The 14,145-nt window shown below is 41.8% G+C and overlaps 1 protein-coding gene across 10 annotated transcripts in view; it reads right to left on the bottom strand.

Annotated features, from left to right (window-relative positions):
* Nucleotides 1-708: 708 nt before the first annotated feature.
* Nucleotides 709-14,145, bottom strand: part of si:ch73-103b11.2 (early endosome antigen 1) — a 48,233-nt gene continuing 34,796 nt past the window's right edge. For 5 of the 10 annotated variants that reach the window (XM_034570080.1, XM_034570078.1, XM_034570085.1 and 2 more), the window contains 13 exons: nucleotides 13,567-13,676; nucleotides 13,378-13,416; nucleotides 11,056-11,836; nucleotides 10,852-10,968; nucleotides 6,286-10,023; nucleotides 4,837-4,984; nucleotides 4,636-4,741; nucleotides 4,086-4,245; nucleotides 3,894-4,001; nucleotides 3,718-3,804; nucleotides 3,451-3,622; nucleotides 3,125-3,210; nucleotides 709-2,071 (listed from right to left, as the gene is read on the bottom strand). In XM_034570080.1, the coding sequence (XP_034425971.1) occupies nucleotides 2,000-2,071; nucleotides 3,125-3,210; nucleotides 3,451-3,622; nucleotides 3,718-3,804; nucleotides 3,894-4,001; nucleotides 4,086-4,245; nucleotides 4,636-4,741; nucleotides 4,837-4,984; nucleotides 6,286-10,023; nucleotides 10,852-10,968; nucleotides 11,056-11,836; nucleotides 13,378-13,416; nucleotides 13,567-13,676 (5,724 nt within the window). In that variant the 3' untranslated portion in view covers nucleotides 709-1,999. Of the gene's footprint in view, nucleotides 2,072-2,833; nucleotides 2,916-3,124; nucleotides 3,211-3,450; nucleotides 3,623-3,717; nucleotides 3,805-3,893; nucleotides 4,002-4,085; nucleotides 4,246-4,635; nucleotides 4,742-4,836; nucleotides 4,985-6,285; nucleotides 10,024-10,851; nucleotides 10,969-11,055; nucleotides 11,837-13,377; nucleotides 13,417-13,566; nucleotides 13,677-14,145 lie in introns of all 10 variants that reach the window. The other 5 variants (XM_034570081.1, XM_034570083.1, XM_034570079.1 and 2 more) reach the window with 5 other exon arrangements.

Below are 14,145 nucleotides of genomic sequence, written 5' to 3'. Positions count from 1 at the left end.
TATAATCTTTTAGATCCTCCAGTGCTTTATAAGCGCAAGATTTAATTCTTAAGTTTTATATGATGAGTTCAGCGTCAGACATGAATTTAGGATTAATATCTTAATAGGATCTTAAAGTTGCTAATTAGTTTATGAGCAGAACACCAGGCAGGACAGCAGCATGGCTTTGTGCTGTAGCTGAAGTGAAGCCAGGACCTGCTGATAGCGCCCTCCTGTGGACAAAAGATTTGAAACCATCTGAGTTTTGCTAATTTACTGTCAGCAGCATTGATACAAGTCTAAAACAAAAAGCTAAAACAAAGACAGAAAGATAAATGAAATGGAGACACTCAAGTGAAGTAAAAGTATCTCAGATTTATATTGAGGCAGTGAATGTACTGAGGGGTTCTTAAGATAAGTCATTCACGAGGCAAAAAGGGGGTTTGTCAGGTCAATGTGACTGACCTTTAACCACCAAATTGTGATCAGGATATATTCAGTTTTTTTATTAGAGTTCAAATTCATTACAAATAATAAATGTATGTCACAATCAAAACGATACATAAAACGACAGAGTGATTAGAAGGTCATCCTCGAGTCCAAGTGAGCATTTGTTTGAAGAACGTTTGTACCAAATTTGAAGAAGTTCCCTCAAGGGACGGACGACAACATAACACCTCCGGCCCCTGGCTGTCGCAGGTATAAAAAGAAAAAAAAAGCAACTGCAGGATTTCCAAACACTTCATTTATTTGACGTTATACATTCAAATGAAAATAAAAAATATTCATATATATATATTTCATATAGAGCTAGTGAGCAAGGTACAAGTTTAAAACAAAACACAGATGTCGTCTGTGTGGCATATATATATATACAAGGCGTGGTTTGAATACTATACAGTGTGTATCCATAGCTGCACAGGTTTTATGGATGTTTATATTCTTCACTCAGTTGAGGCACGACTAGATTTCAGTGGGAGGTCAGGGACTGGGCCAAGTGCTTCAAGACTGCCGCTTACAGTAAAAACATTTCAATCTCAACACCTAAGCAGTAGGACTTGCAAAGCCAAGCTTAATAAGTGTCAAAGAGCTCCACACTAAAGCATGAAAGTAGGAAAATGAGGCAACGTGATCATTCTGCAGTTTCTGTACAGTCATGCAAAGTCCCAACTGGTTTTTATATGAGATGATATCCTCTCACATCATAAGTCAAAACTGAGCAAACACAAATTCAGGTTTAAAGAAATCCAGTATCACTAACAAGTCACGGCTGTTCACTACAGAAGTCAGGATGTTTGGTTGCACTGCAATAATCGACTCAATGCCACTACACCGATTTGAGACGGAGAAAAAAAAAAAGATTCCTCAAGTAGTCAAGTGATAAGTGCAATCCCACCCCCCCCTCTCCCCCTTCACACACAGACACTCCATCTTTTTGTTTCCTATAAAACTCTCATACACAAGCAAGTTAAGCATCACATTGTTTCTCCACTACCAGTCAAACCATAGTTATAATACAGCAGATGCCCCAACGATCAACAGCAAACCATACTCTGACATATATCCAGTAGTTATGTACAACACAACTGGTGCAACTTTAAACACATTTAAAATCATTAGATATAGAAAATGTAACAATAATAAAATACAGCAGATACTTAATTCATATTGGGAAATATATATTATTACTTATACTGTGTACTGCTGGCTGTTTTGGCATTTTGGAGGATCAATAAAAATGTTGTCGTGAATCCCTCTCACAGCTTATTTGACACATCTCCAGTTTGGACAGATTATACATCTATATATTCTTTAAAGATATCTAACACAGGATTTATTCAATAAAACTGTTTTATATTAATAAAAAAAAATCAATCAAACTAATGACAACTTATCAAAGGCATGGAAGCAGCAGGTCCATGTTCAGAATTGACCTTTGTGAAGAATTGTCTCTCAGTTGATGCTGCTCTTTCGGACCAGAAACCAAGACGAGGAAAGAGAAACTTCAGATTCTTGATGTTCAAATCTTTTTGGAATCTTTTGCCTCAAAAAGCTTCATGCGCTCCTGCACAGTTAGTCCCTCTTTCAGGCTCTGTGGAGGATACGGAGAGGAAAGTGAATTATCTTTAACAGATGGTGAGGGCACATGTGGGCAAAAGAAAGGTATTAAAAAAAAAACACAAAAACACACTCAGACAACACCACACACTTTGTGTTTTAAGAACCTGTTGAGCCCACAGATTTCTCTGCTCTGGATGACAAACTGTACTTTAGGTCAAACAGTAAGACGCACAGGAAAAGGTGGTTAGGAAGGAATACGGTCATGCCACATAAGAGCTCAACACAAATTCAAACACTGATTTAAAGACGCACAAACAGACAAACAAAAGGAGTCATCAGGAAGATGACGTAATCCTCTGACACCTACCAAACCTATTTACCTGATCTCATAATATTTCCTTCAGTGATAAAGAAGAAGATCATTCATCTTTATAAGCTGTCTATGATCTAACCTGGCAATAGCTGCTTCCTTCCTTTCCAGTGTACATGCTAAGCTAACTCGCTATACATTGATATTTACTGAAGAGGTTTTGATTTTCTCATCCAATTTGTGGTGAAAATCCCCAAAAGTTTATTTGTCAACCAATTGGAAATCCTGTGCAGAGGAGGAATTAAACCATGCAGGTTTTTACCTGACACACTAAGAACTGTTGGTAATATTCAACTGAGCAGGGGGGGGGGGCACTACAGTCAGCTTTGGTGGTGCAGGCTGGGACAAAGTTGGGTGAGGATGGGGGAGATCATGCGAGGGGGGGGTTAGGGCATGCTTTGCTCTACATCATGCTATACCTACAGCACGTCTTGGGGTGGGACTGGGGGGGAATCACCCCGCAATGGGAGTGTCAGCTATCCCATGAGACCTGTTCAGTGACAGACTGATGGACAGAACAGACAGATGACAGACTAATGGGTCTTTTCACTGACAGCGTCCTGATCAACAATTGTGGAACACATGTGTGACAAGTCTGCACAACACAACCTGGATACACAATGTCGCACACACAGCAAACTGACATGGTAGCTTTAGAGTGTGTTGGTTTGAATTTGAAAAAATATGCCATTAACCAGCAAAAGAACAACTCACCTTTGACCTTATGCCTCTCAGTTGCCTGGAGGCTGCCGATTTTTCTTTTTTTATGATATCTGGATTACTCTTTGATTTCATGATATCTAAAAAAAAAAAAAGAAATTAATGTTACTATCATCATTTACCTCAAGAATTATCGTATGAAGTGTAATTTCCAGCTACACGAGTTATTCTCTGTGTCAGAAGTTTCATGACATCGCTCATAAATGGTCTAATTTCTAAATAAAGATAATAAACTTTGGTATGAGAAATTAAATCTGAGTTATTTTAATTCAACCAGTGCTATAATAATAATAATAATAATAATATAAAAAAAAAAAATTTCTCTGTACCGTATCCAGATGTGACTGTTCCATCGACCGTCTTCTCGCCTAAAGCTTCCGTGGCAATGAGCAGTTTCTCCTTCAGTTTGCTGATGTCACAGTCAGCCTTTGCTTTCACTATGCTGAGCTCTGTATAGATGTCCTTATATTTGTCTGTGGCATATTTCTTGTCCTGGTGGAATGAAGGTTAATGATTTTTTTGTATTTGGTTAAAAGACAAACGGGTAGAGGTAACATGGCTTCAGTAAATACATTCGTTTTTCTTACCCTTAAAGCAGACTGCAGTTCATCTTTCAAAGAGTGGATTTCCTGTTTAAGATACTGGATCTCCGACTCCTTAATACGTAGCAACACCTACAAGATGGAGAAAGACACCCAATTAGATTAAAGAGATGAAAGAGCAAGTCAATAGTATTTGTGTGTGTGTGTGTGTGTGCACAAACCTCTAGTTCATACACATCTTTGCCTTGGGTAAGTGGTGACAGCGCCATTTCACCGCTGTAACAGGAGCGCATCCGGATGATCTCCTCACTCATTCGATTATTCAATTCCTGCCAAACAGAAACACATTACTCTGCATCTCTATGGACAGTGATGGTTTTCATATGTGTATTTGCATGTATGTGTATTCAAACCTGGTTGTGAGCATTTAGCTCCTGGTTCTCTCTCTGACACTGCCTGAGGGCCTGCCTCTCGGCCTCCAGCGCCTGGGCCAGGTGAGCGTTCTCCAGACACTTCTGAGAGTACTGCTCGGACAACACCTCCAGCTCTCTCTGGATGGACTGCAGCTCCTCCCTGGACAATCACAGCATCAGAAGATCAGCTGGAGTCTGATATTTACCTCATGTGTTTATAGTTTTTCTCAGGATAAAAGAGGATGGATCATTTCCTAATTAAAGGATTTTCCCAAAACCCATTTAAAAATGTAGACATAAGATCAAGTTATGGCAGTTTTCCTCACAGCAACAGACTTAACAGGCTGTGTGGTTTGTTTGATTGTTCACCTAAACCATAAATAGTTACTGACAAAAATTCTCTCAGTTTAAGGGTTTGACTTTCAACTTTACCCATAAATGCCTGAATCTTTTATACTTTGTATTCAAAGAAAAAGTTAAAACGACATGTTTGCTCTTTTCACACTGTGCTTCTCATTTAAATTTAATAATAGTTGTCAAAATAACATACTCGTATTGTAAGCGAAGCTCATCGATGTCAGAGTTCAGTCCACTCAGTGGGGAGCGCTGGTTCTTCTCCAGTTCCTCCCTGTGTGCATTTTTCATAGCTTCGATAGCTGCAGTGAAGATCGATCACCCACATTCAGTTAGAGTATGACAGCCTTGTTTCAACCACAGAAATTATGGGTGGTAGTAGAATTCATTTCTTTACCAGCAATTGTCGCAGCAGTTTCCTCAGCCAAGAGTCTCTCTCGCTCTTCCAGGAGTTTGGAGATCTCCCTCTGATGCTGCCTCTGGATGTCTTCTATCACCTTGTGGTGGGTATCTTCCATTGCAGAAAACCCACGTTCACACGTGGCCTACAAATCCAAAGGGTCCAGATTCTTTCATCACATAATTCATTGTGCACACAATACAACACCTGCATTCTATTTTGTGACTATAGATTCAGTGCAACATCTATTACTGCACTAGCTCACTACATGGTGTGTCATGCAAAATCAGTGACAGGAGCCATGCAAGCCTTTTTATGATTTTAAACCCAGCTATGTTAAAGATAGCGAGTTAAAGCAGTTAAATTCTAATCAAGCGAGGCTGCACTTTTGTCGGTTATAGAGCAGACTTCCCTCTAGTTTTGAATATGGGAAATGGTATGTCAGTAATGCCCGAATGAAGAGACAACATAGGAAGTAAATGAGACATGTTGGATATTTAATTGTCTGAGTGTGATTAAGTGCTGTCAACCTGTAATTGATTCCTTTGCTTCATAATGTTAAACTTCTAAGGATGTCCCATAATAATTCACTGGTCTAAACAGATCCACATTGTCGGCAACTTTTCCACTTATAGTATTCAAAGACAATCAAGACATCATACAATATATTATATCATGTGAAGTGTTCAAACTGTGACACAGGCTTTACGTTCCAAATATAGAGTTTTATATTTAGAGCCCAAGCAATATATAGATTTTTTCCAATACCGATATAATGGCCAATATATATATTAAAAGTTAAGATGTTTATATCAAACCCTCATATTAAAAGAAATTATTGAAAAAGTAATTATAATTGAGGATTGGTATTATACAGTTTAACTATTACCTTTATTATAAATAACTACATATAAGAGGAAATAAAATACAACTGAATATATAGAATTTTAATTAATGCAAAATATGAAATATGTTTTTAGTAAAATACAAACAAATACACATTTTCTTTACATTCTTCAGTGAAATTAAAGTTTTTATATACGCATTTATTGTTAAATATACTCTACCTATATTAAGGCTCATAGCATCTGATTTTTACCAATTTCTCAGTCTAGAACAAAAAGGTGAACTGAAAAGACAATTTCTAGAACCACACAGCTAACGTGGCTAAAAGGCTAAATATGTATATTGCAGGAAAGACAACGAAAAAAGCAAGAAGGACATCCCTAAGAGCTCTGATTACGATTATTTTAGAGTTTGCACACATATTGATTTAGGTTTGCGGTTATTCTGAAATCACACCATTTCCCAACTCCAAGTGATTATTGAATATTAGTTGATTGACGAACAAAAGCAACAGGTTAATTAAAATAATCCTCTATTTATCTACTAGTCTATCACTGACACAAAAAAATAAAACTAACAAAATATTGAAAGAGCAAAAACCTTAAGACTTTCAAAGTCTCTCTGGTATTTCTCTCTCAGGCTGGCCACATCTCCTTCGAGGTGCTTGTTCTCCAGTTCGTCCCTCATGGTGTTCATCTGAGTCTCCAGCTCCTGGATCCGGTCCTTGAGAACCACCATTGAGTCCACCTCGGACATATTTTGAGCATCTTCCCCCTTCCCCTGCTCCTCCTCTTCCATTGGCATTATGGCCTCATCACACGGTAGCGATTGTGAAACCTCAGGACCTTTTTTGACCTTCAGGTGCTCTTTGAGACACTGAATGTTTTCAACATACTGGGAATGTAACTTTTCCATCTCCTCTGTGTGGATGTGCTGGAGCTCACAGATCCTCTGTTCAAACTGCTCCTCCAGTTTCTTCACATGACCCTGTTGCTGCTCCTTCATCGTATCCATGTCCACCAGCAGAACCTCTAACTTCTGTTGGCTGTCGGCCAATGTCTCAATGAGGGCCAGCTCTGTTGAAGCACAGCCTTGCTCTGCTCGCTGTAGCTCTTTCTTGTGCATCTGATTCAGGTTTTCAGTGTCATTCCGGTAGTGTTCCTCCAGGAGGACCAGTTGCTCCTGCTGCTGGGAGAGCTGATTCACACGTTTGCCTATCTCACTCCTCAGGGTTTGGTTCTCCATTTCAAGAGTGGCCACTGTCTGCGTGAAACTCAGGCGCTCCTCCTGTAAGGATGCTTCAAACTTTTCTTGGATTGCACTGACATTGTGCGCATGCTGCTGGACAAGCGCATCCATGTTCTGACCTGTCTGTTTGCACCAACCCAAGTCTTGTTCATGCATTGCCCGTAATCTACATGCCACATAAGCCACCTGAGCCTGAATAAGGGCTTCACGCATACAAAGAGAGGTACTAGAGAAATTCTCAGAGGTTTGCTGCCCAAAAAGAGCCCGGATCATTTTAGCCAGCCCCGGATGGGTTTCACCACCTTCCATCTCTTGAGCGTACTTATGGAGGATTGCTGCTTGTCGCTGAAGCTCATTGGCCAGATTGTCATGTGCATTTTGCAGCGTATCAATAGAGTCAACACCACAAGAGGGCATTTCTTCAGCCAAGTGTCTGTCTACAATTTTCTCAGCCAAGTCTCTGGCTACTTCCATTTCAATCTGCTCCATGTAAGGAGCAAGTTCAGGGGGTTGAACATCAGCTAACCTTTGTTTATTAAAGCCAAAGTTATTTTTGACTTCCTTTATTACATTTTTCAAATCAGGCCTTTTGGAAGCTTCAATAATCGCTTTCAGAGCCATTTCCCTTTGATTTAGGTTCGTATGAGCTTCAGTCAACTCCCTTTTCAGTATTTTGAATTTCTCTTCATAGCAAAGCTTAAGGTTTTGAATAGAGTAGACTAGTTCTGCTTTAATGAAGGTGTTAAAGATTGTGGCATCATTTACATCAGCTGACGCACTGCCCTCTTTGCATTTTGCAACATCTGCCTCAGTTTTCTCCAACTCCTTCCAGAACGCACTCTCTAACATCAGCTTCCTGGTCAAGACATCAGCATAAACTATAGCCAAACAATCTTTGTCACTCTTTTTAATGTTGTCGATGTCTTCCCATATCTCTGCAAGAGCATGTAGAATGTCAGACTTTGACGTTTGTATCAATAAAGCCATTTTATTCAAAATTACTGCCTCAAAAGACAAGGTTTTGGCAAAGAGCTGAAGAGCTTCTCTATCTCGAGTCTCTGGGGTTTGATTCTGATGGACAGCTGGTGTTTGTTCTTCCAACGTCTTTTGTCCTTGTTGGATGTACAATGATGCATTGAACAAATCGCTCTCTATCTCCGACAATGAATGCAACTGCGAACCAGTGGAAGTATGAGAACCACCGAGAATAACCCTGACTTTTTCTCGACTCTTTTCAACGCACATCAGGGCCTTGCCATAATGCTTATTGGCAAGACAACTACTCTGTATCCCACAACTCAACTCTTTCTCTGGGTGATGGTCTGTTTCTGTCATCTGTACATCAATCTTGGACATGTCGTCTACTTGGGTGGATTGCTGCTCTTCTAGATTCTGCGTGAGGTTTCTTAGCTTATCCTCAGTGGCAAGCAGTTTAGTTTCGAGGGAATGTATGATGGAGATAAACTTCTCTGGGTCACTGGTATGCGGCATATCAGAGGAGATATTTCCTCCGGTTAAACCAATGTCTTCATTTACATCTTGGTCATCTTTTTGTCCTGTCTCCACATGACCACTACTTGCTTGGCCCGTGACCAGGCCCTCTAAGCTAATGTATTTTTGGCACTGAATACTGGAAAAACGTATCCTTGATCTCTTAGCTAGAGACTCCTGATCATCTGGGGCGTTCTCTGACTTGGATGTATTGTTAAAGGAAAGAGAAAGTTCTGTGTTTGGTGATATGGAGGCTGATGTTTTAACCCTTCCCTTTTTCCTCAGCTCTGGGGTCTTACGTCTTTCCATTTGTAGGTCAGCATAGCCCAACTGCAGGGCATTGAGATGCTGTTCGAGCTCCGCGATACGGTCCTCTGCGACCACAAGCTTGGCTTGCAGATCCTTTTCAGCACTACAGGGCTCAACCTTTTCTAAGAGGCTCCGACTCATTTGACAGAGAAACTCCTCCTTTGCTTGCAACTTCTGTTCTGTTTCCTCCAAGCTGCTGCCAAGTACTGTCATTTTAATAAGTGCCTCTTTTAGGTCCTCTTCCTTGCGTTCCACTAGCCTTTCATACATCTCCTTAGTCTGCCGGATCTCTTCCTCTTTTTCTCTAAGGAACTGACTCATTTTCTGAAACTCCTGGGTAGCCCTATCATATGACTGCTCCAGCGTGTAGTACTCAGCCTCTTCAGTTTCCAGACATTTGCGAAGCTTATTCACCTCACGGTCAGCTTCTGCTATCTGGTTGATAAGCTCCTGACAACGGCAAGTGAGGTGGCTCTTCTCTTCTTCCAGCCTCCGCACGCTCTCCCTCAGTGACTCAACCATGTCAATCTTATGAGTCAGTTCCTCTTGTAACTTCAACATTTCCTCACTGCATTCTTTGCCTCCGGAGGAGCGCCTCCCTCTCAACAGAGCCTCTACCTGCTGCTCGGCCTCAAGCAGATTGTCCTCCATCTCTTTCTGGGCGATTTCAGCCTGAGTTAATTTTCTGCACAGATTCTGTCTTTCCCTCTCATGACTCTCTTGCATGCTATGCTGCTCCTTCCTCAGGCGCTCCTCCTTCAAAGCTTGGCCCTCCTCAGTAGCACATAGTCGAGCAGTCACCTCTTGCAGCCTCTCCTGCAACCTCTGTATCTCTCTAATGTGGTCTCGTTGCAGGGCCTGCTGGTGCTCGAGGTGCCTGAGAGCCTGGTTCCTCTCTAAGAGGCAGGCCTCTACTTCACGGAGTCTGTCCTCACTGTCCTTCAGCTGGGCACGTAGGGTGGCCTCACTTTTTCCATTTTCTACTTCTTGTTCCTTTGAACGCTCCTGCTCTAACTTGAGCTCATTGCGCATTCGGGCCACAGCCTCTTCACTGGCCAAGATTTCAGCCATTGCACATGCTAGTTTACCCTGCAGAGCCTGAATATCAGCCTCGTGGCGGTCTACAGCGTCCTGGGCATCGGTGTAGCTTCTCTTTAACGTCCGAATTTGCTGCTGAGCAAGGTCCTGCTTGCGCCTTTGGGCCTCCAGTTCACTCTGCAAATCTTGATTAAGCTTGTGCAAGCGTTGCCATGGCACTCTGTGCGGTGAAGAGGAAGGGGGTGTTGCACTCTTGAAAAAGATTGATGAGACATTTCATTAATGACATCACCTTATTTCCCCTACCAAATACGGAGAGCCACATCTCGGAGGTTACCAGGAAAATAAGTTTTGTTTTTCTCCTTTCTTAATAAGCACCTCTTTTGTTCAGTGCTTTTCTCCATGCTTCCACTGTGCTTTTTCAGAGGTGACTTGCAAACAGAAAGGTGTACATGAAAACACCTCCCCAAAGAAATAAACAAACAAACAAACAAAAACCTTCAATGGGTGACTAACACAGAATAACTATGATGTGAACAAAAAAGAATTAGTAAATGTATGCAGTTCTGAAACACCAAACAGCATGCAGATGTCAAGCTTGGAAAGGACACAAACAAAGCACAGATGAACAGAGAGAAAAAGCACAGCGCAAGGCCTATTGATTACTTTTCTTACCTTAAGCATATCAGATCAAATCAATTGTTTTCCCAGGAGATGTGAAACTCCGTAAAAACAGTTAGCGGAAACTCATGCCAAGAAAAACCACAACCATGCGTTAACAGTTTCAGTTTCAGAAAGCACCCACACCTGTTAGTTGAATGCTATAAGTAACAGTAAATACACACCAATCTGTCATGAGCCAAAACAAATATACAATCTATCAAGTACTGTGGCACAGTTGATAACATTACTGCCCCACACGTTTCACCAGCACATATAGTATAAGACCTTACAAACCTTGCAGTAAGATTCTGTACATTGTTAAGATTTCTTTGTCGATACTTGTGTTGCTATGCTATTTGTATATGGTAACATTTTTAAAACCTACTTATCCTGTGTGAGGGATGGTGAGTGTAGTACCTGCAGTACATAGCCCTCTCTGGCACTGTGTTCTCTCCCTAGCGCATCATCCAGCTGCTCTTTTAAAAGGTTGTTCTGCTTCTGTAGTTGGTCCAGCTCCTTCTGCTTCTGTCCCAACTGAACAAAGACAGACAGATAATATAAGAATAAACAGCACAAGATGGCTGATGAAATGATGTATATGACCACAGTCAGTACACAAACCTCTTTGTCTAGCAGTGCAGCAAGCTCATCGGCAGGCAACCTTTCAGAGTTAGCAGAGTCTGCTGCAGCCGTGGCGATGGGCACTTGCTTCTCTTCCCTCAAAGGTGTCGTCTCCACCTGATGCCATCGCTGCTCAATCTCTTTATGGACACCTGAGGTTCTGTTGTCCTTCTTATCCTCACTAGCAGGATGCATGGCTGTATGGTGGTCCACTTCCATTTTCCCTTGCTCTTGGCTTTCAGGTGTTGATGGCTGTACTGTTGGCGTTGTATTAAGTGTGGAAGTCATGGTAACAGTAACAGTATTTGGCATGTGGGTTGCACTAGTAGTGCTGTGTGGAGGGGCGCCCCTCCTGACATTCCCCTTCTCTGCTTCTTCTGTCATAGAGGGTGGGTGAGCCCCTGATACCGAGGAGGTTTGGAGGGAGGAGGTAGAGACCGGAGAGGACGCTAAAGAGGAAGCTGAAGAGGAGGGAGAGCAATAAGAGGAGGTTGTGGAGAACGATGAGCTGAGATCGACGGTGTCGGCTCGCTCCTTCACAGGCTTTTCTGTCTGCTCCATCTTGAACTCAGACCAGTCGTAAGTCTTAGAGCGTCCTTCTGGTCTGCGTTCACGAACTCGGCTTCTACGCAGCTCAGAGGGAGGGACAGAGACGTGGTTGCCAGCTGGCTGTCTGTGGACATCAGACCTGGGGGCCTCAGGAACGGGGCTTGGCTCAGGGGTGGCCTGCGGACAGGGCTCCAACATCACTTGGGCTTTTATCTTCTCATCAGGGAGGGATCTGAATGGACAAAAATGGAGCACATAAAAAAGATATATAGGCAGGCGTCAACATAAGCTGACAATTAGTTTTTATCGTTGCACCAACTCAAGCTATAATACTATTACACAAACCTTTGCTGGACAAGACAAGAATGCAGATAATTCCAGCAGTGCAGTATCAATTGCCAGTGCATTTCACAGGGTTTCTGCAGGTTTCACCAAGACTTATAAAGAGGCCGTTTATACCACATGGAATTAAATCTAATACAAATTTCACAATCATACCCGGCAAGGTAAGAAAATATGCCGGAAAACTAGCAGGGACTACAATTGCCTGGCATTATTTTTAACCATATTAGATATGTACTTCCATGCTGCATATGCAATACTCAAATGCTTATTGTGAGATGATGAGTCTTTTAGCGACTATAAGTAGCAGTAGTGACAGTCTTTGCTATAGGTTTGATGATGCTGACTGAAACTCCACAGAAAGAATTGAACAGCCTTTACGAACACTACTGCCTGCAGCAAGCGAGAGAAAATGTTTTTGCTAATTAAAAAAATACCTTCTAAAACTTTTTTTTAATTATTTAATTTTTACAACTCTTTCAATACCTGCAGAGACCCTGATTGACAAACAAAAAAACAATCATTGAATGCATCAAAGTCAAAGCATTAGCATCGGAACATTTATAAGGCACACGTTGCACTGGGCTGAAAGCAGCTTTGGTGTTCACTCATGATCCGTCGTAAGCCTGATGGCAGACACCAGCCTTAAGCTACTACGTTATTACCATTTATATAACGGCTAAATGTGAAGAATGTGTTTGCAGTAAACAGAGTGCTGATCGGCACTTTCAATGTAGAGGGGCCGAGCATTTGTTTTAAAAGTGACCTGACGGAAGGATCTATTTTTACCTTGTTGCGTGGAGGTGTCAGGAAGGGAAAAATGAGAAGGGACAGGAGCTCAAGAATGAGCAAGAGATGTCTGCGAGGTGTCTGTGCAGAAATACCAAAAATATCACGCATTCTCCCCTGGGAGAGAGCTGCCTCGGAGACACTGGCAGACTAAAACGTGTGACTATATTATATGTGATGAGCATTCTGAAAGGTAATACTCCTCTTAAAAACACTGAAATAAATGACTGGGTAGTTAAAATAATCCTTAGGTGAACTGTTGTTCTGGAGCAATTCCAAAAGAACTAAATGATTATATCCCAGGTCCTCTCTCCAGCTACTCAAGCTCTTTTCTTTCTCCGTTTCAGTTACGATTCTTCTGTTGTTTTGTGACCATTTCCAAAAGTTACTGAGAAGAACAGTCACGTTACAGCGATGATCAAAATCAGTCTCTGCTGCTGATCGAGGCAGGGCCGGTGGATTATTCTCGTATGTTGATGTGATTGCACCATGTGTCACTACGGTGGCACAACCGACATGGAGACATTACTCAACAATCACATGACATAGAGTAGGACGACAAACACGTTGGGGCGGACATTGCTGAGCAATTACATCACTGTGTGAGGAGGGGGGAGATATTCAACACATAAGCACTCCAACCTGGGCTTCAGAACGGATAGTTTCAGAGAGATGTTTTTCCTGGCAGCAGGTTGAATATACCCAGTGAGGGAGGAAGAGAAAGAAGGGAAGAGAGGGTGAGGACGACAGATGGATTAAAATAAAATAAGTGAGAAAAGGAGCTGTTGTTATCTGCCAGAGGTTGAAGTGTTAATCCTCTTTGGGGCTTACCGGGTGACGTCGGGGGCAATAGCGGGTCGCACATTCTTCATAATGGCCTGAATCCAGTTGCGACGGATTCCAGAGGTCATGGCCGACAGGGTGCACGCTCCCTCTGTGCACTGAAAGCAGACAGGGATGGCATTAGTGGGACTGACAGGGATGGCGACAACATGTCGATTAAAATACCTTTTTGTTACGCGTCAAAGAAATTGTCAGCATGTCTTTGTTCAAGCTTTAGATAAAGGTATGAAGGTATGCAGCCATAGACAATGCAAGCTCCTCTTTCACTTACTGAAAACAAAGGTGGGTAGAAAAACACACTTTACATTTACCGATGTACTTAAGTGACCTCTTAATAATAACCACATGTGAGAGTAGTGTTAAAGCAGTACATGTTGAACTGAGTCGAGAGTATTTTGAGAGTAAAACTTTCCTCTATGTTACTATCCACATTCTCATACCCCACTTTGCATGCTGTTTAATGAGCAGAATAATAAATGTTGAAAAATGAAAGTGAAATGAGGTAAACATTCCTGGCTTCACTTCTCCTATGATTTACTCTGTTGTGCTGTTAAACTAAATTGAGTT

The sequence above is a fragment of the Hippoglossus hippoglossus genome, chromosome 19, assembly GCF_009819705.1.
Source record: "Hippoglossus hippoglossus isolate fHipHip1 chromosome 19, fHipHip1.pri, whole genome shotgun sequence".
Taxonomy (NCBI): domain Eukaryota; kingdom Metazoa; phylum Chordata; class Actinopteri; order Pleuronectiformes; family Pleuronectidae; genus Hippoglossus; species Hippoglossus hippoglossus.
The sequence above is the reverse complement of the archived record's forward strand: the minus strand, read 5'-3'. Positions and strand labels throughout refer to the sequence as shown.